We start from the raw sequence: 26045 nt of genomic DNA, 5'->3' as shown, positions 1-26045 counted from the left end.
CTTATTCATCCAGTATTTGAGAGTGAGAGCACTTAGGGACATGCACCAAACTTTGTACATAATTTTAAACCTTTACGAAAGTTTTTTCTCGCTGACACCCCCACAAAATGATGAAAGGAAAAACGTTTATCACTTACTACCATTTCGCTGTTCGTGTTGTCAAACTTCAGCGTCAGACATGACGTTTTAATTTGTTACTTCTTTGCTGCTATCTCTATTTGCAATACACTTTGCAGACAGTATCTACATACATCACTGAATTTACCTCCAAAGTTATATTATTGTACGGCACACAGTTCAGGAGATATGACGTCACAAACATTGAGAGGCGAGAAAAACTAGCTTTTACTTAAAATTCGGCGCAAATTACCGAGACTATATTCATCCAGTGATTCATAATCAGAGCACTTAGCGAATTCCAACAAGATATGCATCATTTCAAACCTTTCCTAAACTTCTCCTCGCTTACATGCTTAAAGTCAAGTATTTAACCCATTCATACATTTTAACGTAATCAGACACATGAAGCTGTTTTATACATGGGAGTTACAGACTTTCAAGAATTACTGTTAAAATCTATTTTATCGCTGAGGTCCGGATGCTTCGATAGCACAAACTTCTCTGTAGGTGCATCGTTGTTAGTACAAAATGCCGGCGTTGTGTCGTTGAAGCGAAAGTGCACATACTTGTGTCCTCTTACGAATGGTGGTGAAAGTCTAAAAACTGTCCGCAGCGAACATAAGCAATTGGCAAAGATAGTAACACTGTATCTCTCAGCTTCCACGCATCATGTACACTATTGCAATGTGTTTGTACCACATACTCACAGAAATACGACATATACCTGTATACGTGTACCAGCAACGTAATATAATGTGAAATGAAGTGTTAAGCTTAAAATACAATATGTGATCAAAAGTATACGAACACCTGACTGAAAATGACTTACAAGTTTGGGGCCCCTCCAACGGTAACGCTGGAATTCCATATGGTGTTGGCCCACCCTTAGGCTTGATGACAGCTTCCATTCCCGCAGGCATACGTTCAATCAGGTGCTGGAAGGGTTCTCGGGGAATGGCAGCCCGTTCCACACTGAGTGCTGCACTGAGGAGAGGTATCGATGTCGGTCGGTGAGGCCTGGCACGAAGTCGGCCTTCCAAAACATCCAAAAGGTGTTCTATAGCATTCAAGTCAGGACTCTGTTCAGTCCAGTCCATTACAGGGATGTTATTTTCGTGTAACCGCTCCGCCACTGGCCGTGCATTATGAACAGGTGCTCTACCGTGTTGAAAGATGCAGTCGCCATCAATGAATTGCTCTTAAACAGTGGGAAGCAAAAAGGTGCTTAAGACATCAATGTAGGCCTGTGCTGTGATAATGCCACGCAAAACAACAAGGGGCGCAGACGCCCTCCATAAAAAACACGACCACACCATAACACCACCACCTCCGAATTTTACTGCTGACGCCGCGCGGGATTAGCCGAGCGGTCTAGGGCGCTGCAGTCATAGATTGTGCGGCTGGTCCTGTCGGAGGTTCGGGTCCTCCCTCGGGCGTGTGTGTGTGTGTGTGTGTGTGTGTGTGTGTGTGTGTGTGTGTGTGTTTGTCCTTAGGATAATTTAGGTTAAGTCGTGTGTAAGCTTAGGGACTGATGACCTTGGCAGTTAAGTCACACACACACACACACACACACACACACACACACACATTTTTACTGTTGGCACCACACACGCTGGCAGATGACGTTCACAGGGCATTCTCCAAACCCACACCCTGCCATCGGATCGCCACATTGTTTACCGTGATTCGTCACTCGACACAATGTTTTTCCACTGTTCAGTCGTCCAATGTTTACGTTCCTTACACCAAGCGAGGCGTCTTTTGGCATTTACCAGCATGATGAGTGGCTTATGAGAAGCCGCTCGTCCATGAAATCCAAGTTTTCTCACCTCCCGCCTAACTGTCATAGTACTTCCAGTGGATCCTGATGCAGTTTGGAATTCATGTGTGATGGTCTGGATAGATGTCGAGATCGACCTGTACTCGTTTGTGCTGTACGTGTCCCTTCACGTTTCCACTTAACTATCACATCGGAAACAGTGGATCTAGGGATATTTAGGAGCGTGGAAATCTCGCATACAGACATATGACACAAGTGACACCCAATCACTTGACCACGTTCGAAGTCAGTGAGTTCCGTGGAGCCCCCCATTCTGCTCTCTCACGGTGTCTAATGACTACTGTGGTCGCTAATCTGGAGTACCTGGAAGTAGGTGGCTGCACAATGCACGTAATACGAAAAACGTATGTTTTTGGGGGTGTCCGGATACTTTTGATCACATAGTGTATGTGCTTGTACAAAGTGCACGGTTGAATTGCCTAATTGCACAGGTAATAAACATATTACAGCCTACCTGGACCATGTTTTAATTATCAAATCATGTTAATAATGTCTCATATGAAATATTTGTTACAGCTCAAACGACCTGCAACCAAGGTATTGGAAGGATCGTTTACGAGCGACTACCGGATCAACAGCTCCAGGGCTTCGATGATGATGTGGTAAGCTAAACTAGGGTTTGTTCGCTTTAATAAATAATAGAATTACGCTTGAGAGAGAGTGAGAGAGAGAGAAAATAATTTCATATTTTAGCTCAACTGGTAAATTTACGACATTAAATAAATATCATATCGCTCCTTAACACGGGATGTAGTAATGTAAATAGTAGAACTACGAAAATTCCGTCCACAGGCACTGGTGGGCCAATTGGTACCAACCGACCGCCGTGTCATCCATTGCTGATGGCGTCATTGGATGCGATACGGAGGTGTGTGAGGTCAGCGCCACGCTGCTCCGCCGTGGTCAGTTTTCGTGACCTTGAGCCGCTACTACTCATTCAAATAGCTCCCCAATTCGCATGACAAGGCTAAGTACACCCTGTTCCAGTCCTCCCCCAAAGGCAAAACCCCTGTCGGTACCGGCGTTAGAACTCGGGTTTTCCGTATGGCAGTTAGCTGCACTGACAACTCAGCTACGGAGCCAGAACCTACAGAGTGTCTTGTCCTGTTTTCGTATGGCGAGCGAGCACGACCCTTGCCATTATCGGTTAAATACTTGTGATGAGCCGGTCGTCTACCGCATGGATTTGGCACTGCTAATCCTGGGACGTGCGTCAGCAGCCTCGGTTATCCAGAAATTGAACGAAGTACTTAGTCCTCCGAAAAGCTGAACTCTGTGACACGTGAGCTTGCCAGTGGCAGACCCCATAGCGGGTGGAAGAGGCAACTAAGTGTCCTGATTCCGTTTTATAATGATTTCCCTAAAGTCACGGCCTGTTTTCTTGTGTCTTTATCCTAACATAAACTGAGTACGCTCCCTATTTGACTCAATTAAAAAAAATTGAGCTACCTGTAATATTTTGGCACTAAGGTAATAAAACAGAAGCTATACCAACACGGTGACATCCGTCTGACATAACAACACTACATAAAAAGGTAAAATAACCATTTCGGTTTTCCTTTGATGCTGTTCTAATTCCCTTTAGGGTAGGATGAGAAATTGGCGACTGAATCAGTTATGTATCCATCCCGATATTGGCCTGGTTTTGGAGTATGGAAATCTAGACAACTATAAAACCTATAAGATGCACCTAGATTTTTCGATAATGACTATCCCATGTTCCACTAGACTCTCTCCATTTACGTAGTAAACTGAGACTCAATAGGTCTCATACCACATAGTTATAAACTATTAAAGTACTGGTCAAAGAATTTCTCAAATGTTTAATGAAAAATTGCCATTGGAGCAATTTAGCTGATTAGAATTTACAAGCCACATTAACACTGAACACTGCTTCTCATTTTTCTTAGCTTTTTTCCCTTACACTGAAGCTTTGGAGTTTTCAAGTAAACAACATTTCAAAATAAAAAGGTAACTCAATAGAGAGAGAAAACGTCTCTTAAAAAACTTATTGGTAATGGCATAAGTCGGTTAGCCAGGATCCTCAACAGCATGAGATCTGGAGACATATTGTTGTCGGAATAAGCAAAGAATTAGGTGAAATAACAAAAAGTTGAAAACGAAAAGGAAAAAATTCAGATGTAAATAAGTTTGGAAAACGCTGATTTACGACGGGCGGGTAAACGCTATCATAAATGGTAGCTCAGGTAGTGTACAAAATACTAAACGTAAAGCAAATAAATCATACTTATCAAGGGCAGTTTTTTACCTTTAAAACAATATTCCGACTCAAAAATTTTAAAGTAATTTGGAATTATACCTTGATAATGCGTATGTACAGATAGCGTCGTGGTTCGAAGAAAATCTAATGTATTTGCTGCAGTAAATCACTCTAAGCACCAAATGAGTCCTACTGAACACACTTGAAATGACCTAAAGTGCTGGTAGAAAGAAAGACACCTGTAATTCGGCCTAAACTGTGGTAAAAGTTACTCATCATACTCCAGGAAGAAATGAAACAAATTATAATTTAGTGCAAGGAGGACCCTAAGATTAAAGGTTATAGCAGCAGTAAATCGAGTTAATATACGCTATTAACTACTTCGTATCTGGTGTGTTTGGAACTAATAACGACGCTTTTGGTCACATAGCGTATATTGCATAGATATATTCTGCCACAAAAGACTGAGTATTTGGCACAGACATTTTCCCAGCAGATGGGGATAAATGGCTAAAAACAGTAACTGTTTTGTATCCTAGTCGGCGTAGGTGGAACACAGTTTATGATCACTCGCTCTTGCGGCGCCGCAGACTACTGGAACAAACAGACGGTTACTGTGGTTGTTGACAGAATGTCCATAGTATAGCGAAAGTAGTCGTAAGCGTACGGAAACTGTCCAAGGAGCCATCCGAACCGAAAAACAAACACAGGTAAGGTCAGTCAATCTATCAACGGCATGTAGCGAAGGCTTGAGAGTCTACCGAAAACTGTCGGGCAACTGTGGGACCACGGCATTTTACCGACTCTGTCATGTCAGTGGATTAGCCCATATGACACGCTCCCTGCGGCGGTGGCGCCTTTCGCGAGAGCAAGCTGCGGCCATAGTGTGAAGCCTGAGTATCTCTGGTCCTTCTTCCATACTCGGGCTCGGCAGGGAATCCGAATCACTGACGGATGCTGACAACTGGATAAAGTTGAAGATTTTATATGTCTGACTGAGTACCCTGAGAGAAAGACAGTCGTGGAATTTCCAGAAACAATATATCGGTGCAAGCAAATGACAGACATTCTAAAGACATCGGCAAATTAACACCATTTTCATAGAATTGCGACAATCTGTATCGAATAAAGTACTCCAATAAGGAGACCGTACGAACTTCACCGATTTAATTCGTATTGACGCGGTGCGTAAGGCACGAGTAGGACTTCGACATGTGTAAATAGGAAGACGTAACTCTCAACCGTTTTCGAGAAAACAGTTTGAAAATTATATGCGTGCTTGTATACTTTGTATGGTTGCTGATATTCCAGGAGTCCACAGTAGAGCGAGTAAGCGCTTAGTTTCACATGCACGAGGTCTCTGGATCGAATCTCACTGCCAATACGACTTCTTTTTATTAGTCATCTGCACCAATATTCGGTACTATTCTTCGATACGCGTGGTGCACCGCGACATTGTGGGACGATCGAGAACTGTTTATCATTGTAAACCAAGTCTGGTTTGCAATGGACACATTTAAAAAAATCATGGACATGCAGAAATTCGGAGTCCATTACTTTATTGTATATCGCAATAATTATTGTTTTCCAAGTTTCTACGATCAGTACCATCCCGATTCGTGCAGTGCTGCAGAGGTTACACATTATACTTATCGCAGATGTAGATACAATGATATATATAGAATTACGACACTGATTTGATGAAAATTCACGTAAATCCTTTTCTTGTTTCCAATCTCCTTAAGGGAGGAAAAACTATTTCTCCTTTCTTCGTGTTATAGATTAGTAAAATAGTAAATGAATTACTAAATACTGATACTTTGCACTGTCAGAATAAATATGTTGTTAGAATTACACTGGAATGAGAAAAGAGCTACCGGCAGCGAGATTCGATCTGGAGGCCTCGCGGTTGTGAAACTAGGCGCTTACTCGATCGCCTACAGACGCCGTGCACCCGCGCGGCCCTACAAAGCGTACAGCATAAGCACACCCATAATTTTAAAACTCGGTTCTCTCAAAGAAGTTTGAGAACTGCATCTTGTTGGTCACAGACGTTAGTCTTAGTTGTGCCCTACACACACTGTCAATGTAAAGCAAATTGGTGAGGAAAAGTTGGTATAGTGCCGGGGTAAGATGTTAAAACCACTGATGAGTTTATGAACCTTTGACAGGGCAAAGTCTTACTTCATAGACTTGAAAAGCAGCAGTTGTTTAGTGAGAGATCCAATGAATGCTGGCCGGCCGTGGTGGTCTAGCGGTTAAGGCGCTCAGTCTGGAACCGCGCGACTGCTACGGTCGCAGGTTCGAATCCTGCCTCGGGCATCGATATGTGTGATGTCCTTCGGTTAGTTAGGTTTAAGTAGTTCTAAGTTCTAGGGGACTGATGACCACAGATGTTAAGTCCCATAGTGCTCAGAGCCATTTGAACCATTTGAATGAATGCGGAAATGTCCATCTCTGCCGATAAGCAGTTTTTGTAGTAGCGCTGTCGGCGCATGGGGCAACATATCGTCTGATAGATGAAATGCATGGAAAACCAAGAGTTACATAGCAGACATAGATCAGTAGAAATCAGGTGTTAGGATTGCACGGAAAACAGCCTCCGTTTAATTTAGCTGAAATGATCCAACTTCTGCTAAGTAACTAATATATTCCCACGTAGTTCAGCGGTCAAGGAGTAGTTGCATCTGTGGTGTCACCGCCAGACACCACACTTGCTAGGTGGTAGCCTTTAAATTGGCCGCGGCCCGTTAGTATACGTCGGACAAGCGTGTCGCCACTATCAGTGATTGCACACCGAGCGCCGCCACACGGCAGGTCTAGTCTAGAGAGACTCCCTAGCACTCGCCCCAGTTGGGCAGCCGACTTTTCTAGCGATGGTTCACTGTCTACATACGCTCTCATTTGCAGAGACGACAGTTTAGCATAGCCTTCAGTTACGTCATTTGCTACGACCTAACAAGGCGTCATATTCAGTTACTATGAATGTATTCTGAACAGATAATATTGTGAGTCATGTACCGTCAAGAGCGACGTTCATCATTAATGGATTAAAGTTAAGTATCAAACTAATTACGTCCGCTTTCTGAATTCTAATTCCTTGTCATGTTGCAGACCTCACGTCAGTATAGTTCTTCCCCCCTCACGCCAGCCTGCGTGAGCTAAAACGCGTCCATTTCGGCCTCCACTAGTAACACGGTGTTGGCTCTTCTGCCAACACAACAGCATCTCACCATTAATTGTGTCTTAGCGCCTGAGAGTCAGTAGCGAATCGTTCCAATAATCCACCACCACTCAATCATGATCTCACTCGAAGAAAGGTCAGGTTCATAGTGTATTTTGTGCTTCATCAACACACAGCTAATGCGTATAGCTGCAACCGTTATCGTATTATCCCCACCCGTTGACAAAAGTAATCATTATTAGGCTAGTGCGTAAGTTCGTAGCGTTTTTTCATAAGTTTGACGAAGACAACAAATACACATAACAGAGACTTCAGTCATCAATAATATATTCTCCTTCACTATTTACAACAGCCTGCCAACACTGGAGTAACTTTTCGAGTGTGGGAACTACGTGGATTTGAGACGAAGAACTCGTCGAGCCATGACGGAATGCATTTTCATCCGGAAAGGAAGTTTCTTGAAAGTTGTTCGACTGACAGCGGAAAGGCGAAAATTTGAGGGTGCATGATCAGGTGAATAAGGTGGGTGCGCATTGCGGAATGACTTCCCAATCCGAATCCTCCTTAAAAAAATAAAAAAAATAAAAAAAAAAAACCTAATCTAGCAGAATGCAAGCAGGCGTTATCGTGGAGTAGCATCACTTCCCGCTGTCTTCCTGGTCGTTGTCGTAGATTGCGTCTGCAAAACGTCTCAGTGGGTGACAATAAATGCTAGCGTTGATGGTTACATCTCGGTGAAGTAATTCGTAGTTCACCACACTGTCGCACTTCCACCAGGTGCATAGCATTATCTTTTGTGGATGTGCGGAGGTCTTTGTATGGGGAGTTGCTCCTTTGTTTGGGCTCAACCATTCCTTTCTTTTCGGATAACGAGCAAGCAGAGATGCGCATATGGCCACCTGCTGATTTTTGTGATTTTGGCTTAGACCATGCCGTACCCGTAAAAACGATTTTTGAACCTTTGGCATTGCATGCAAATGTCGCCCGATAGTGGAATGATCACACTTCATCACATTTACCAGTTCTCGAGTACACTGATGTGGATCATTCTGGATTCATGCCTTTAAACTAAATTCATCGGACCCCGGGGGTCTTCCTGAACGTGGAGAGTCACTAATGTCAAAACGATCCTTCTTAAAACGAGAAAACAATTTTCTTGCCGAACTCTGTCCAATGACATTATCCCCATACATGGTGCAAATGATTCTGGTTGCCTCCGCTGCTGTTACACTCTACTGAACTCAGACAGAAGAATATGTCGGAAATGTTCCGATTTCTCTATTGGGACTCCATTTTCTAGCGTCTACAGCATATACACTATCTCCAAATGACAAAATGACAATACGTAAACTCAAAAAGCAACAGTGAACTACAAATAAAAAATGACAATCGATAATTAAACCCATATCAACCGAAATATCAACATGCAAAACAAAACGCTACGAATTTATGCACTAATCTAATACTTTGTAGGAGCTAAAATAAATCCGATCTGAGACAGCAAGGAAACATCACGAATTGGTCCACAAGTTAATGGAGAAAACAGTCGACTTCTTCAGGTGCTGTAGGAGACAAAAGTTGTGGGATAACGTAAGCCCTACGACATCGTGGGTGATGATATATATTCACGCAGTTCACTTTCAAAGACCATGTGCCACGATTCGTCTTTTCCTTTGTTGTGTTACGTCCTAATTACTTAGCGTTTTTAAATAGATTTACATGACGCGCGCCCATACATACATAGCCGCTCTTTTGTTACAGTTTCGCAAACCCAGCTTGAGTCAAGTTTATCAAATAATTTGTGTTAAACGATCTGACAGTTATATTGTAAGTTGCTAACTTAATCCGCGACGCATGTGTTTTCTGTGCATCTTCCTGTCTTTATATTGTTTCTACTCTTGAAAAACCTGTTCTCGTCTTAATTATGACACTTGAAGACTGGACACAGAAAACGTTCTGTGCCGTTAAAAAATAAATAAAAAGTTTTTAGTGCCATTGTGTTTTCGGTACGCTGTTGCATCTCCCTAGATTTGTCCCAGGTGTCAAATCATAGAGAATATGTTTCAAACATTCATTAATAGATGGTGCATTGTCCTAGCGCCACGCAGTGCTTCCCAGTTCAGTTCCAAATGGCATGCGCCAAGGTCTCCCTACATTATGCCTGGGATGGTTTGAACAGATAACACACAGGTTTTTGGTGAATGGGCACAGCTTTTTGAGTTGCGACAGAGAATTTGCAGTTACAGAGATGTGAAGAAAGATAAGCAAGGCCTTTGTTCCTCAAGATTTACACGAGGGTGTTTACTCAGCTAAAGTTACGAACCCACTGCAAGTAATTCTAGTGCATACAACTGATTTCTTTGATTTTAAAGATACTGCTAAAACAATCTCCAATGGAGACGTTTAATATCCCCAAATGCAGTATAATTAAAGTGCTCCATACTCATTCATCTCAAACAGCTATCTACAAATTCCTACTTTGAAACATAAGAATGGGAAAATGTCAATGTATTGAAAAGAGGACAGACAATGGCAGAAGTATAGCGTGTCGCACTTCATGTGAAAGACCAACCACATTTATCAGTTGCAAAACAGAAGAACCTGTCGACGATAAATTTTGAAACATTTGATCCCAAGAGTCGAGTAGTGTAAGAAACAGAAGTCTCTAATCAGATATTTTCCTTGAATTTAATTTTGTTACTCTCTTGTAAAAAAAAATCAAAAAGAAACAAGATATGGTTTTTCTTGAACACAGTTCTGCTAGTTAAAATATTATTGTTGTGTTTCTGTATTGTGTTATCACAAATAAAACCTAATACCTCTGTATTAATGCCACTTGAAACAAAAACTTTCTTATTGGCGCTTAGAACCAGTCAGTTTCCTGGTATGAAACTTGGGACGTTCTTAATAAATTATTTATTTTACAATTTGTCTCATCATTTTTGCAGTGTTATGGTGGTTAGCATAATTTTGTGTTATCAGAATATATGGTTCTGATTAACCAAGACGGGTTGCTGAGTCAACTATTTTGATCTGAAGATGATACTTAATGATCGAAACATGTAATCTAATTAAAATGTGCTACTGAGACGGGACAATAAATAATAATTATCTTAAATATCAACATTGTTGCTGAATCTTTCAAGACGAATTTCTTGGCTACCGTATCAGAATACCTTCTTAATTTGTGGATAAAAGCAAGTGATGAAGAGGAGATACATTGTTCTTTGATTCTTCTGACAAATTTGGGGGTTGGCAGTTACAACAAAAAAATGGTTCAAATGGCTCTGAGCACTATGGGACTTCACATCTGAGATCATCAGTCCCCTAGAACTTAGAACTACTTAAACCTAACTAACCTAAGGACATGACACACATCCATGCCCGAGGCAGGATTCGAACCTGCGACCGTAGCAGTCGTGCGGTTCCGGACTGAAGCGCCTAGAGCCGCTCGGCCACCGCGGCTGGCGCAGTTACAACATTTCCCATTTCTACTCTCCACTTGTTTCTGTAGTCAGATGCCTTCCCTGACACCTCGGCGTCTTAATCTATAGGGGTGACTATCAGACACGCTATTAGCCTGCGTTTCATGTAACTCTATTCTGAAAGAAGATTGGAGCTTAACGACACATCAACTGTGACGTCACTGGAAACAGGGCACTAGCTTAACTCAAGGAGAGAAAAGGAACTAGCCCGTGGCCTATTCAAAGGAACTATACCAACATTCACTCGAATACAAGCCAATGTCCTAACCATGGGGTCTGCTGAATCGGTATATCACTATCCTGCGTGTTTTCTTAATTTAAATGTCCATGTGTTGGGTTACAGAGACGGGCATGAGGAACCTGCTCGTTATATGAGAATCTGTGTAGGACAAGTCTCTTCGGCGTCCCGGAGCAACAGGTGGTTACCGTAGCGTGTGTATTCCATCCGTATTGAAATCTCATGCTGGCTATCTGTCTAAGCGTTGCGTTGACATTTCTGTCAATACTTAAAGTTTACTACCACCAAAGAAACGTGTCAACTGCAATACTTCGACCAATGACTCTGTTTTTTCTCATTTTTACGGAAAAATTAGTTTTGAGCCTTTCTTTTGCGCTTAGTTCCTCTCGTATTACAAAAAGTTCTTATGGACGTCTTTCAACGGTAAAATTCGTATTTTAGGTGCGAAACTGGTTCGCTTCCTGTGATACTGTGCCGAGTGAAGTGCCGCAGTGGTTAGCACAGTAGACTCGCATTCGGGAGGACGACGGTTCAAACCCTCATCTGTCCATCTTGATTTAGGTTTTCCGAGATTTACCTAAGTCGCTTCAGGAAAATGCCGGGATGGTTCCTTTTAAAGGGCACGGCCGATTTCCTTCCCCATCTTTCCCTAATCCGATGGGACCGATGACCTCGCTGTTTGGTTCCCTCCCCCAAACCAACCAACCAACCAAACCTTTGGTGCTGAACTTTTGATCTAATGTTGTCAATTGTTCATGGTTTTTGTGAAAGCCTGCGACTGCGAAAACAATGGGTTCGTTTTTAAGCAATTTTGCTGCTACCAGTCACAATTTTCTTTTATTCATATTTCACACGAGGCGTTTCGGGAAATGATTCCCATTTTCAAGTATGTTTCCTCTTTGTACTTTGCGATTTTTATGTAGTGTTTTCGCTCTGTGAGATTCTGCTTTGCTTTGTTGATTTTATTTCAATATATGAAAAACGCACAATTTTTAGTCAGTCATCGATTTTTTGTATTTGGTAAGTGGCGAAATTTGGAAAAACTGGTACTTACAGTTTTCTTATTGTCCACTTGTGCAAAGCCTCACACATGTTAAACGTCGCACACAATTTTTAGTGCAGGGTTTACATAAACAAACAGTTATAAAGATGATTTTAGATGTAGTTGACAGAGAAAATGTTACATGTGTTCCACAGTGTATGATACGCTTTGTAACATACCAAGAATGCTCCACGTTCAACTTAGGACAAACAGGCCGAAATTTCAACACCAGTTACAGAAAGCACATTAAAGTTTACACACACAACAGACACACACCAGTAATAGCCACACACTTAATTAATACAGTACACTCATTTGTAAAAGTAGAGAAAATTTTCAAAGTACTCACGGACTAAATAAAGAGCATGAAATATGTTTGTTACAAGAACTGGAGCTATATTCACAATACAGAAAATATGATGACAAAATGTTAAACGAAAAACTTGAAAATGAATAAGTGAATTTCTTTAGATTCTTTGACAATCTACAGGGTGATCAAAAAGTCAGTATAAATTTGAAAACTTGATAAACCACGGAATAATGTAGATAGAGAGATAAAATTGACACACATGCTTAGAATGACATGGGGTTTCATTAGAACCAAATAAAAAAACAAAGTTCACAAAATGTCCGACAGATGGCACGTGAAAGATCTCTTGCGCGCGTCGTTTGGTGATGATCGTGTGCTCAGCCGCCACTTTCCTCATGGTTGGACTCCCAGGTCCCCAGACCTCAGTCCGTGCGATTACTGGCTTTGGGGTTACCTGAAATCGCAAGTGTATCGTGATCGACCGACATCTCTAGGGATGCTGAAAGACAACATCCGACGCCAATGCCTCACCATAACTCCGGACATGCTTTACAGTGCTGTTCACAACACTATTCCTCGACTACAGCTATTGTTAAAGAATGATGGTGGACATATTGAGCATTTCCTGTAAAGAACATCATCTTTGCTTTATCTTACTTTGTTATGCTAATTATTGCTATTCTAATCAGATAAAGCACCATCTGTCGGACATTTTTTGAACTTTTTTTTTTGGTTCTAATAAAACCCCATGTCATTCCAAGCATGTGTGTCAATTTGTACATCTCTATCTGCATTATTCCGTGATTTATTCAGTTTTCAAATTTATACTGACCTTTTGATCACCCGGTACTTAAATAAAAACACATAGAAATAAGCATCATTGTAAAAAAAAAATAGATATAGGCAAATTATGATCCATACTTTTAAGATAAGTACCCTCTGTATAAAAGCGTATCATACTCTGTGGAACACCTGTAACATTATCTCTATCAACTATATCTAAATTCATCTTTGTAACTGTTCGTTTATGTAAGTTATTCTCGATGTAAACCCTGCACTGAAAATTGTGTCTGATGTTTAACATGCGTGAGAATCTGCGCAAACTGACAATAAAAAAACTGTAAGAACAAGTTCTTCTAAATTTCGACACTAAATAAATACAAAAAAATCGATAACTAACTAAGATTTGCGTGTTTTTTTTCTAAAGTGCAGTAAAGTCAATAAAACAAAACAGAACCTCACATATCGGAGACAATGTAAAAATGGCATAGTACACAGAGAAAACACACTGGAAAATGCGTATCAATCCCCAATCGCGTCGTGTAAAATATGAATAAAAGAAAATAGTGACTGCTACCAGAAAAGTTGTTTATAAACAAACCCGTCGTAAACTTTTTTCCGCTACTGTGCTCTTCCCACTGCCGTTGCGCGGCCCCTCCCTGCAGCATCCACGGGAGAATCGCGGGCTGTCCCGGTGTAGGGCGCGCCCGGAAGTGTACCCATCAATAGGCGCACTTCCACTTCCGCCTGCCGGGCCTCTCTGACGTCAGCTAACGGCGCTACTACTCTCAACTGCGACCGCATTTCCAACATATTTGTAACGAAGTAAAACCATCCCATTTTAATTATTTTCTAGATTTGGCATAATTAAGCCACTCATTTCTTTCCATACCTGCATCAGTTATAAATAATTAATCATTCAATTTTAGCCACATGTTATGTAACAGATACCATACCCCTGTGACTGAACGGTTTGCGTATCTGATCACTAAGATGGGTACTCGGTCTTGATCTCCTATACCACCAGGGATACTCCTTTAATGAGAGGTCTGAAACGGGGTCCACAGTCTCGTAACGACAACTTAGATGGTATATGAACGAGAAGCAGGAGCTCTCCCAATGTTATTCACTGGAAGAGCTGCGCGGTGACTCTCCGCCATCGCAATACACCAAACAAGACGATTAATACACTACTGGCCATTAAAATTGCTGCACCAAGAAGAAATGCAGATGATAAACGGGTATTCATTGGACAAAGATATTATACTAGAACTGACATGTGACTACATTTTCACGCAATTTGGGTGCATAGATCCTGAGAAATCAGTACCCAGAACAACCACATCTGGCCGTAATAACGGCCTTGATACGCCTGGGAACTGAGTCAGAGCTTGGATGGCGTGTACAGGTACAGCTGCCCATGCAGCTTCAACACGATACCACAGTTCATCAACAGTAGTGACTGACATATTGTGATGAGCCAGTTGTTCGGCCACCATTGACCAGACGTATTCAATTGGTGAGGGACCTGGAGAATGTGCTGGCCTGGGCAGCAGTCGAACATTTTCTGTATCCAGAAAGGCCCGTACAGGACCTGCAACATGCCGTCGTGCATTATCCTGCTGAAATATAGGGTTTCGCAGGGATCGAATGAAGGGTAGAGCCACGGGTCATAACACATGTGAAATGCAACGTCCACTGTTCAAAGTTCCGTCAATGTGAACAAGAGGTGACCGAGACGTGTAACCAATGGTGCCCCATACCATCACGCCGGGTGATACGGCAGTATGTCGATGACGAATACACGCTTCAAATGTGCGTTCACCGCGATGTCACCAAACACAGATGCGACCATCATGATGTTGTAAACAGAACCTGGATTCATCCGAAAAAATGACGTTTTGCCATTCGTGCTCCCAGGTTTGTCGTTGAGTACACCATCCCAGGCACTTTTGTCTGTGATGTAGCGTCAAGGGTAACCGCAGTCATGGTGTACCAGATGATAGTCCATGCTGCTGCAAACGTCGTCGAACTGTTCGTGCAGATGGCTGTTGTCTTGCAAACGTCCCCATCGGTTGACTCAGGGATCGAGACGTGGCTGCACGATCCGTTACAGCCATGCGGATAAGATGCCTGTCATCTCGACTGCTAGTGATACGAGGCCGTTGGCATCCAGCACGGCGTTCCGTATTACGCTCCTGAACCCACCGATTCCATATTCTGCTAACAGTCATTGGATCTCGACCAACGCGAGCAGCAATGTCGCGATACGATAAACCGCAATCGCGATGGGCTACAATCCGACCTTTATCAAAGTCGGAAACGTGATGATACGCATTTCTCCTCATTACACGCGTCTGTAGCACGTTATCTTCGTGGTGTAGCAATTTTAATGGCCAGTAGTGCACATTGGACCAGTATATGAGATCAGTGGGATTCAAACGCCGCTCATTCAGATTTAGGGTTTCAGTGATTTCCCTAAATTACTTTAGGAGAATACGTGGATGGTTCTGTTTAAAAGGCTACGGCTAATTCACTTTCCCTTCCTCCTCCACCTTACCTCTCTATCGGGGATGCTAATCTTTACCTCTCCTCCTTATCCTGTGTCGCAGTTGCGCCACAGAGAGAGGATGAAGTAGCAGTCACTCTGAAAGAAAAAGTATTGCCAGGACGATGAAACCACAATGTTAGTATCATTTTTTCTTGTTAACAACTCTATTTTGATGCATTTGTTTTTCACATTGGGTAGCTGTCTTCCTTTCCTGTTCATGGGAGTTTAAGTTTTTTTTCCATATGTTTCAATAGGAGATCCCTCATCCAAAATAACGCGAAGTTTTAAATAGACTAAGTCGCAATCTCTACCAAAATGAAACAAGAAAGATGAAAATGTAGTCTTGTCTCATTTCATACCCACAAACTAGGAAGGCTCATAAACAGATACAATCTTTGACACCGAAGAACTAAAGCGAGCGCGGAGTTCCAGGAAAGGGTTCTGCCAAGCGAATATGAATGTAATGAATCCAAAATATGTCTGAGTGAGCTCTGCAAAGAGTTCACGGAAATCAAAAGAAAGAAAACATATTTCTAGTGGAATAACACCTCCAAACCGGTTTTCAAATAAAGCCATCAAGCGTGGAAATTAAATTATAAACTAACCGGAGAACCTACTGCAAATCTTTCAAAATAGAAGAGACCAAATATCTGGAGTGGTCAGAACTGAAAAATGCATTTATAGAAAGTCTCATACTGAAAATATAGAATAAAGCTGTAAGGGAAGAGAAACCATTAAGTAACACAGAATCTTTAAAAGGAAACTCATGAGCTGGAAGCTATCGTCGCTGTACTTTCAACAAAAGACCGGTGTGTTCCGAACTGGCTGGACTATATTAAAACTCGAACAATCGGCGGTAAACGCACAGGACCTATCAAGACGGTGATAATTACATCCAGCTTCGGCAGAGTACAGGTTTGGCAGCCCCGGTGTTCACGATCTGAGGACTGATCAGCAGTATTACTCCCACACTACCTGATCAAAAGTAGCAGTACACTCGGAGAGATGCGGAACTGACTACTAGAAGTTACGAAAGCCGGACCGTCAGTATAAGAGGAGGGAAGGGTGGAGTATTTTGTTGTCAGTACAGAAGCAGTAACACGAGAACTCTGTGACTTCGAATGGGAACTAGTCATTGGATGTCACCTGAGTAAAGAATCATCGGGGACATGCCAGCCCTTCTGCCGGCCGGTGTGGCCGTGCGGTTCTAGGCGCTTTAGTCTGGAACCGCGTGACCGCAACGGCCGCAGGTTCGAATCCTGCCTCGGGCATGGATGAGTGTGATGTCCTTAGGTTAGTTAGGTTTAAGTAGTTCTAAGTTCTAGGGGACTGATGACCACAGATGTTAAGTCCCATAGTGCTCAGAACCATTTTTATGTCAGCCCTTCTAAAGCTGTCCAAGTCGACTGTTAGTGATGTTTTTATGAAGTGAAAACAACCAAGAGCAGGTAGACCTCATGTACTGACCGTCGAGTATTGCGGACGGTGGTTGTAAAAAAATGGCATGAAATCAATGGAAAAAATCACTCATGAGCTCCAAAATGATATTAGCAGTCTGGCTAGAGTGTTGACTATGCGTAGACCGTTAAGAAGAATGGGGTGAAATGGTCGAGCAGCTCCTCATAAGCCACATATTCCTGTCCTAAGCGACAGCTGAAGTTGTGTAAAGTGCGACGCCACTGGACAGTGGATGACTGGAAACTGAAGTGCTTAATTTAAAAAGCTCCAATTTTACTTAACGTAACTAAATTATCTTCTCCATTTCGTACCTAAAATCCTCTTCCGTAGCTTAAGTGTATCTAGCGCTTAACCTACATTGTTTACTTGAAAAGACAAGAAAAATCATAAAAACGTCCACAACATCTAAAATAAGAACTGTAACAAAATATTATTTTCGTGGGGCAGTTTTCAGTTGCACTAATATCTTAGTGCAAAATTTATCATATGTAGCTATTAAACTGAGCGTATCTGAAAAGCTCGTAAAATTGCTAAATTTGGTCAAACTACTTGGTTTAATATTTCCAATATTTATTACACCCTTTGTTAGATGGTATATCTGTACTATCGATTTTTTGGGAAGGTATGCCACAACGTTTCAACGCTCCCTATGGTTGAGGTAAAGCCACGCCTACACCCCTGATAGACTAGTAGGTATCTATAATGTAAACACAGATTTCTGAGAATGAGCTGTATGTCCATTTGAAGTCATATTTTGAAATAGCGTTAGTGCTTTTGTTCTGATTACTTTTTTTGTCGCTCACAAGGAAAATTCCTAGCAGACTTGAAGAATGTATAGAATTATCGACACTGTACAGACCACTGAATATCTGTGCGCAGTGCATTTATATATGAAGAATCGTCCTGTGTCACTGTTACAAATGTTTGTTAACAGCTTTTTGTGCAATTTCAAATAAAGCCTAGTTTCATTATCATTATTATCACATTTATTTTTCAGGTGAGAGATACGTTGCCGCCATTCAAGGTTTTAGAAAAATGCCAGGATTTGTGCCTACGAGATCGGACTGCTACGAACAATTTGGTCAGGACTTGCACATCATTTGACTTCCAAGCAGGAAATCGTATTACTTCGTTCAGTGGATCATCAGAGTATGAAGAATCAACGTGTTATTTAACGAGAGAACAAGCTCATCCAGAGGGTATCGGGAACCTTGTCTTAGTACCGAATAGTGTACACTTCACTGAAGTGTGCTTGATGTGTAAGTAATTATGCTAGTAATACTTTCGTTTTCAATATTCCTTATACCTTATCTCGTAAGAGTTAAGTTTTGAAACACTATTTCTTACATTTACAGCGTGAAAATGTAATTGATCCATTCTTCACGTCTTGTTCATTAGATTTCTCCAAACTCTAAAGCTGTTGAGAGAGTGCTGACAATGAAATTACTATTGTAACATCATTGCCCTGTGATGTAATTTGGATCCTGACAGTTTGATATTATTCTTTAGAAGGAATCCATAAAATATAAATGAAAAAAAGCATGAGCGCCAAGAAACTGTAGTAAGACTATTTATTCATGTCTAGTTTCTATATTATAGTCATCTTCTTGTTGAGATAATCAAATCACACTGGCTTGCAAGGATGAGCGAATGCCATAATATATTGTGAAGCATTAAGCATTATAGAAAGTTTCTGTAAACGTACTTGTAAAATTGGTATGCTATGATAATAGTGTCGGACTGGGGAACTTTACAGTAAGCATTTACGTCAGTATACAGAGTGTTTTCTCTTATAGGTACAAACGAAAAGGGCGAGCAGAGGACTAGGAATAAGTAAATAATTCTAATAGACAAAGGTCCGGAAACCAATGGCTTCCCCTTTCCCCTACACGACGTGAGCACCTTACAACAGAGTCCCCGAGGATGCAAACTGCAGATATGCACTTGAGAACAAACACTTTACTAGTATTTCACGTGGGAACCGTTCATGTGAAGGAAAGTTTCAGCATGTTTCCTCGTAGTTGGCCGTAAACGTTCAAAAATCTCAGGCGTGTTCCAAATACATTGTCAACCACCCAAAATGAGTCCCCAGAGCTCGTCGGAACTATCAACGGGACTAGAATACACCAAAGCTTTTAAACCACACAAAAAAATCCAAAGGGTTGAAGTCGGGGGGACCTATGGGGGCCACGGTATTGGCGACCCATGACCGAGACATTTGTTGTCGAAGATTTGAAGATTTGTGCTACGTATTTCCGAACAGTCATATGTAAATGTGCCGGCCCACCATCATATATGTGCCACAAACGCATCCCTTTACCATATATGAACGTCATCCAAATAGTCGATTAGCTTGTGCTGCAGGAAATGAAGGTACACACCACCGATAAACTGGCCACGCAGGAAATGTGGCCCCATCAACCGATCACCAACGACACCTTCTCAAACGTTAATGGAAAGTCTCCACTGATTGCGACCTCAATGGTTGCATGAGGGGTTCCATAAACCCAAACGTAAGGATCCATTGATGGAAGACAACCCCGGCTGAAGAGAAAGGTGCGGCCAGTGACTGCACATTCTTACATGATATGTGTGTAACTGTCCTTTATCTAATATCCGTCATATGGTGAAGGGCGAAACGCGTTCTGCTGCAACAATCCTTCTGGTAACTGTGCCCGCACCTAGTACACGCTCCTGCTATCGTGACGTCGACATTGTTCTTGGCGTACCTGCATATTGTTCGTTGGGTTTAAATGAACTGGTCTCGCGCAGGCGCAGACGGGACCTAGAGAGAGAGAACACGCTGCTGTCTGACAGCCTGCTTTGAAGATGCCTCACGGGCATTACCATTAGCACGCCAGTATATGAGATGGATGTCGGCCATTTTGTCATTTGGAAATGTGTGTGGAGCCACGACAACCGCTTCAAATTCTACTGGTGCGCACTGCGGTTGTTGTTCACTGTAGGAACCGGTACCTACAATGTAAGGCTATCTTTACGCTGCAGCTTCGAGGCTGCCATATCATTGTTGGTTAGTTGAGTACTTTACTTTCACTAGTGTGAAGCGAAGAGTGACCTTCAAGACATTAACAGTGTTGAGTTACTGACCTGACTGCGCTTGTGCATACGGCGCATGGGGGTAGCCATTCGTTATCGGACCTACTTTTATAAGGATTATTTGCTTGTATTATTGTCTCTACTGCTCCCTTTCGTTCATCTTATAATAGTCAAACATGCTATATAATCAGAATGTATTTGATGTAATATATACACTGTCTTGCACCACATACCAAATGCTATGTGTCTATAAGTCTGTTGGCGGTCATGTCTGTCTTTATCAAGTACTTGGTAGCTTTGGAGAACCACCCTCACAAAAAATAATGAAATATGAATTATTTTTTATTCATTTCTTCATTTCATAGTATATTCTTCTTTGTTGCAGCTAGCCGCATCGAGAGGGACTGTCCTAACCGTCATTACGTCTTTGAAAGGCATCCACGAAAAAAACTGAAACTTCCAGCAAGTGACGTCAAAGATGTGACAGCTTCTAATCGAACAGATTGTGAAGACAGGTTAGTTAGAGACTTCGACTAAACTGATATATGTATTTTATATCAGAAGTTACAATAGATTTATTACGAATACCGTTATTTTTCTTATAGCAAGTGTGTTTCGAAACAATCTGCATGTTCACTGTCAATTTGTAATTGCACGGTTAATATGTCCTCTGATCGATTACTTAAGCGTACAGTTACGAGTAATTCTATCAGAGACGGCGGCGAACTCACGAAGCGAAGATTCCACAAGCAAGGCGGTACCGGGTACCGAGGGGGAGGGGGGGGGGGGGGCATGTAGGTCCCCGCCAGAAGCACAGGCACAGAGGGAGCGCAAAAACAGACAAGGAAAAATGACAGTTCAAGAACGAACCAGAGGAAGTACATGACTTCTCTTACCCCTCGTGTTCCTTTTTTCTGCCCACAAGAAAAAGCCTTCCATTCGGCCTACGGCTGTAAACGCACGATGTTGCCACAGTGTCATTTCTAGTCACGTAGTCCAAGTAGCATCATAAACAAACGTCTACCACTAAGCTTCGAGGATATTTATGGCAATTCTAGTCACTGCAGTCTATTGTGAAAGGTAATCAGCAAATTAGGGATGATAAAAAACTACTTAAGGTCGATAGATGAAAACAAACTATTGTGTCCACAGAATGCAACATAGCTGCTAAACTTGACTTCATTGACTTAATCAGTGGGTTTGCTTCACTCAAATCAAGGAAATGCAAAATATAACTGTTACGCAAGAGATATTTTCTCAATTCTTAATTGTATCCCTGTTTCATTTATTTATATTAAATAATTTATGCTCTTAATGCTTTAGGAAGAGCAAATAAAAATCAGATGATCTATATCGTTGTTATTGTTGTTGTTGTTGTTGTGATCCTCAGTCCGAAAATTGGTTTGAAGGAGCTCTCATTGCTACTCTATCCTCTGCAACCTCTTCATTTCCGAATAACTGCTCCAACCTACATCCTTTTGAACCTGCTTACTGTATTCATCTCTTAGTCTCCCTCTATAATTTTCAGTCCCCACATATCCCTCCTATGCTAAATTGAAGATTCCTTGATGTCTCAGAATGCACCCTATTTGTAAGGCTACATTCGATCATCATCAGTTATTTTGCTGCCTAAATGGTAAAACTCATCTCCTACTTTTAGTGTCTCATTTCCTAATCTAATTCCCTTAGCATCACCTGATTCGATTTTTTTTATGGTCAGCTTATGTCCTTTTCAAGACACTGTCCCGTTCAACTGCTCTTCCAAGTCCTTTGTTATTTCTGACAGAATTACAATGTTATCGGCAAACTTCAAAGTTTTCATTTCTTCTCGTTGAACTTTAATTCCTTCTCCAAATTTTTGTTTGGTTTCCTTTATTGCTTACTCAGTGTATAGACTGAATAACGTCAGAAACAGGTTATAAACTTGTCTAGCTCCCTTCTCAGACATTGTCTCCCTTTCAAGCCCTTCGATTTTTATAACTGCCGTCGGGAATGTAAAATTAGAGAGATTCGAGCGCGCACGGAGGCTTTCCGGCAGTCGTTCTTCCCTCGAACCTTTCGCGACTGGAACAGGAAAGGGAGGTAATGACAATGGTACGTAAAGTGCCCTCCGCCGCACACCGTTGGGTGGCTTGCGGAGTATAAATGTAGGTAGGTAGATGCGTTTCTCCACAAGTTGTAAATAACCTTTCGCTCCCTGTACTTTTCCCCTGCTACCAGCAGAATTTCAAAGAGCGTTTTCTAGCCAGCATTGTCAAAAGGTTTCTCCAAGTCTACAAATACTATAAACGTAGGATAACCTATGTGCTAAGAGAAGTCATAGGGTTGCATTCCTTCGCGTGCTCCTACGTTTCTCCGAAGACAAACTGATTTTCATCAAGGCTGGTTTCTACCAGCTTTTCCGTTCTTCTATAAATAATTCGTGTCAGTATTTTGCAACCACGACTCATTAAACTGATAGTATGGTAATTTTCTCACCTATCAGCAACTGCTTTCGTTGGAATTGCAATTATTGCATTATTCTTGGGCTTCTGAAGGTATCTCACACATTTTGCACACTGGGTGGAATAGTTTGGTCGTGGCTCTCCCTCTCAAGAATATCAGTGGTTGTGAGGGAATGTCGTCTACTCCAAGGGCCATGTTTCAACTTAGGTCTTTCACTGCTCTATCAAATTATTCCCGCAGTATCAGGTCTCCCATCTCATTATCATCTAGTTCCGCTTCGCTCACTATAATACTGCCTCCAAGTCTTGTCCCTTATGTAGCACCTTTGCATATTCATTCCATCTTCCAGTTCTCGCTTCTTTGTTTAGCACTCTTGATGTTCAAACAGCTGCTTCTCTTTTCTCCAAAAGACTCTTTAAGTTTCCCATAGGCGGTATCAACCTTACCCTTTCTTATACATGCTTCTGTAGCCCTGCTTGTGTCCTCTAGCGATTTCTGCACTTCCTGCAAGTCTTATTTTCACTTTTGCTTGTTTCATTTGTTGCATTTTTATATTTTGTCCTTTCATTAATTAAATTCCGTATATCCTGTGTTATTCAGGGACTTCTACTAGCACTTCTCTTTTTACCTAATTGATCCTTGCTCCCTTCACTACTTCATCTTTCAAATTTACCCATTCGCCTTTTACTGTATTCCTTTCCCCAGTTTCAGTGAATCGTTGCCTGATGGTCTCTCTGAAACTCTCAACCTCTGGTTCTTTCAACTTATCCTCGTCCCATCTCCTTAAATTCGTACCTTTTTGCAATTTCCTCAGTTTTAATTTATATTTCATAACCAACAAACGGTGGTCAGAGATCATTTATGCCCCTGGAAGGGTCTTACAGTTCAAAATCTGGTTCCGAAATCTCTGTCCTACCATTGCGTAATCAACCAGAAATCATCAAGTGTCCTCTGGCGTCTTACACATATTCAGTCTTCTTTCGTAATTCTTAAACAGTGTGTTAGCGGTGATTTATAATACTCTGTGCAACATTCTACCAGGCGGCTTCCTGTTTCATTCCTTTCGCTCATTCAATATTTCCTTACTATTTTTCCTTCTCCTCCTTGGCCTACTATCGAATTCCAGTCTCCGAACACAATTAAATTTTTCTCTTCTTTAACTATCTGAATAATTTCTTTTATCTCATCATACATTCTTTTAATCTCTCCATCATTTGCGGTGCTAGTTAGCATATAACCTCGTACTACTTTGGTGGGTGTTGGTTTCGTGCCTATTTGGTTACAATAATACTTTCACTATGCTGTTCATAGTAGCGTACCCGCATTCCAATTTTCTTACTCATTATTAAATCTACACCTGCATTACCCCTACTTGATCTTGTGTTTATAATCCTGTATTCATCTGACCAGAAGTATTGTTACTCCTGCCACTGAACTTCACTAATTCCCACAATATCTAGCTTCAACCTATCCAGTTTTCTTTTTAAATTTTCTAAGCTACCTACGAATTAAGGGATCTGACCCTCCGCACTCCGACCCGTAGAATGACATTTTGTTTTCTCCTGATAAATGATCTCCTCCTGAGCAGTCCCCTCCCAGAAATCCGGGGACTATTTTACCTCCGGAATATTTTACTCGCTAGTATCCCATCATCATTTAACCATACAGTAGAGCTGCATGCCCGCGGGCAAAATAACGGCTGTGGTTTCCCTTGCTTTCAGCCGTTCGTAGTAGGAGCACAGCAATGCCATGTTGCCTAACGTTAAAAGGACAAGTCAGATATTTATTATACTACTAAAACCAATGCACAGCAGGTGCTGTAAAGAATATGATGTAGCTGCAATTTCTTGTACTTTCATTTTTTCTAAAAGGTTTGTACAATTTGGTTTACTTAATTCAGTGATACATTTCATTAAATGTGTGCAATATTTTCGTTAACATACATAATTTAAGTACATTTATTTTCTTGAAAATTGCTTCACATTTATTAAACTTGCTTGCAAAATAATAAAATTTTCTAAAACTTCACAGAATAAAATTGTTGCCGGAACATGGTCTTTTGGGGGACGGATATCATAATCATGTACATCTACATTTATACTCCGCAAGCCACCCAACGGTGTGTGGCGGAGGGCACTTTACGTGTCACTGTCATTACCTCCCTTTCCTGTTCCAGTCGCGTATGGTTCGCGGGAAGAAAGACTGCCGGAAAGCCTCCGTGCATACTCGAATCTCTCTAATTTTACATTCGTGATCTCCTCGGGAGGTATAAGTAGGGGGAAGCAATATATTCGATACCTCATCCAGAAACACACCCTCTCGAAACCTGATTTTCTAAGGACTCTCCCAATGAATCTCATCTTGGAACCCGCCTTACCAGCAATTAATTTTATATGATCATTCCAGTTCAAATCGTTCCGCACGCATACTCCCAGATATTTTACAGATCAATGCAGAATCATTCGCTCCCAACGACTCTTCCGACGCAAGTATCTAGTGGATATCTTCAAAATTTTCCATAAACAAGTGCGATAGGTCTGCAAGTGTATCTCAATCCCCAGAACAAGAAAAATATTATATACGTATCCCAGATATGCAACAACAGTATACTGCACACTTGGTGAAGATAACTATGAAAAATATAATACCGAGCCATTCAAAAATATGTAGAGGCTACTCTGAGTGCCAAAACTTCACGTGACTGGGCTACTAGTAATTTGATATAGTAATAATTTTTTACGGACTGTCTGAACGAATTACGAGTATTAGTTGCTCCCAAAGTGCTTTCAGTCAGTTTTTATTTCATGCATCCACCCAAAAAATAGTCTAGTACGTCAACTACGCTATCCTACCAACTTGTGCAGACATGCTCTTACATTACATTACATGAAGTACTAAAGTACACTTACTTCGTTACCCATGAATTGCCTTATCGCTATGTAAAAAATGCACTTTTTCCAGGGAAATCTGTCGCTCGATAAAATTTCAAGCTGTATATCCACAAAAAACCATTTTCCCAAAATCTGTAAAAAAATCTTGGAAATTACACGTAGACCTCCAGTTGTGGTGCCAGTTAGCCGGTGGGGTTCAAGCCTCCTCACCGTTGCCCAAGAATTTATGGTGTGACTATAATTAAATTCATCACATCTTTTCTTTACAAGCAGCAAATGTATAGGTGTGCATTAGATGCTAACACCTAAGAGCACGGCTTGATCAGTTTATCGATCATAGCCCTCATTCCACCTTTTTCTTTTCGGAGATAGTAAGGGATCGTAGCCACGTTTATTGTTGGGCACGAATCATAAAATAATGAA

General features: G+C 41.5%; 1 protein-coding gene across 1 annotated transcript in view; it reads left to right on the top strand.

Moving 5' to 3' along the window:
- Positions 1 to 26045, top strand: part of LOC126298861 (uncharacterized) — a 148615-nt gene that overhangs the window by 32963 nt on the left and 89607 nt on the right. Inside the window, exons 2-4 of the mRNA XM_049990370.1 lie at positions 2477 to 2562; positions 18227 to 18488; positions 20672 to 20801. Coding sequence (XP_049846327.1) covers positions 2477 to 2562; positions 18227 to 18488; positions 20672 to 20801 — 478 coding nt within the window. The remainder of the gene's footprint in view (positions 1 to 2476; positions 2563 to 18226; positions 18489 to 20671; positions 20802 to 26045) is intronic.

This window comes from Schistocerca gregaria, chromosome X (assembly GCF_023897955.1).
Source record: "Schistocerca gregaria isolate iqSchGreg1 chromosome X, iqSchGreg1.2, whole genome shotgun sequence".
In the NCBI taxonomy this organism is placed as follows: Eukaryota; Metazoa; Arthropoda; class Insecta; order Orthoptera; family Acrididae; genus Schistocerca; species Schistocerca gregaria.
The sequence above is the reverse complement of the archived record's forward strand: the minus strand, read 5'-3'. Positions and strand labels throughout refer to the sequence as shown.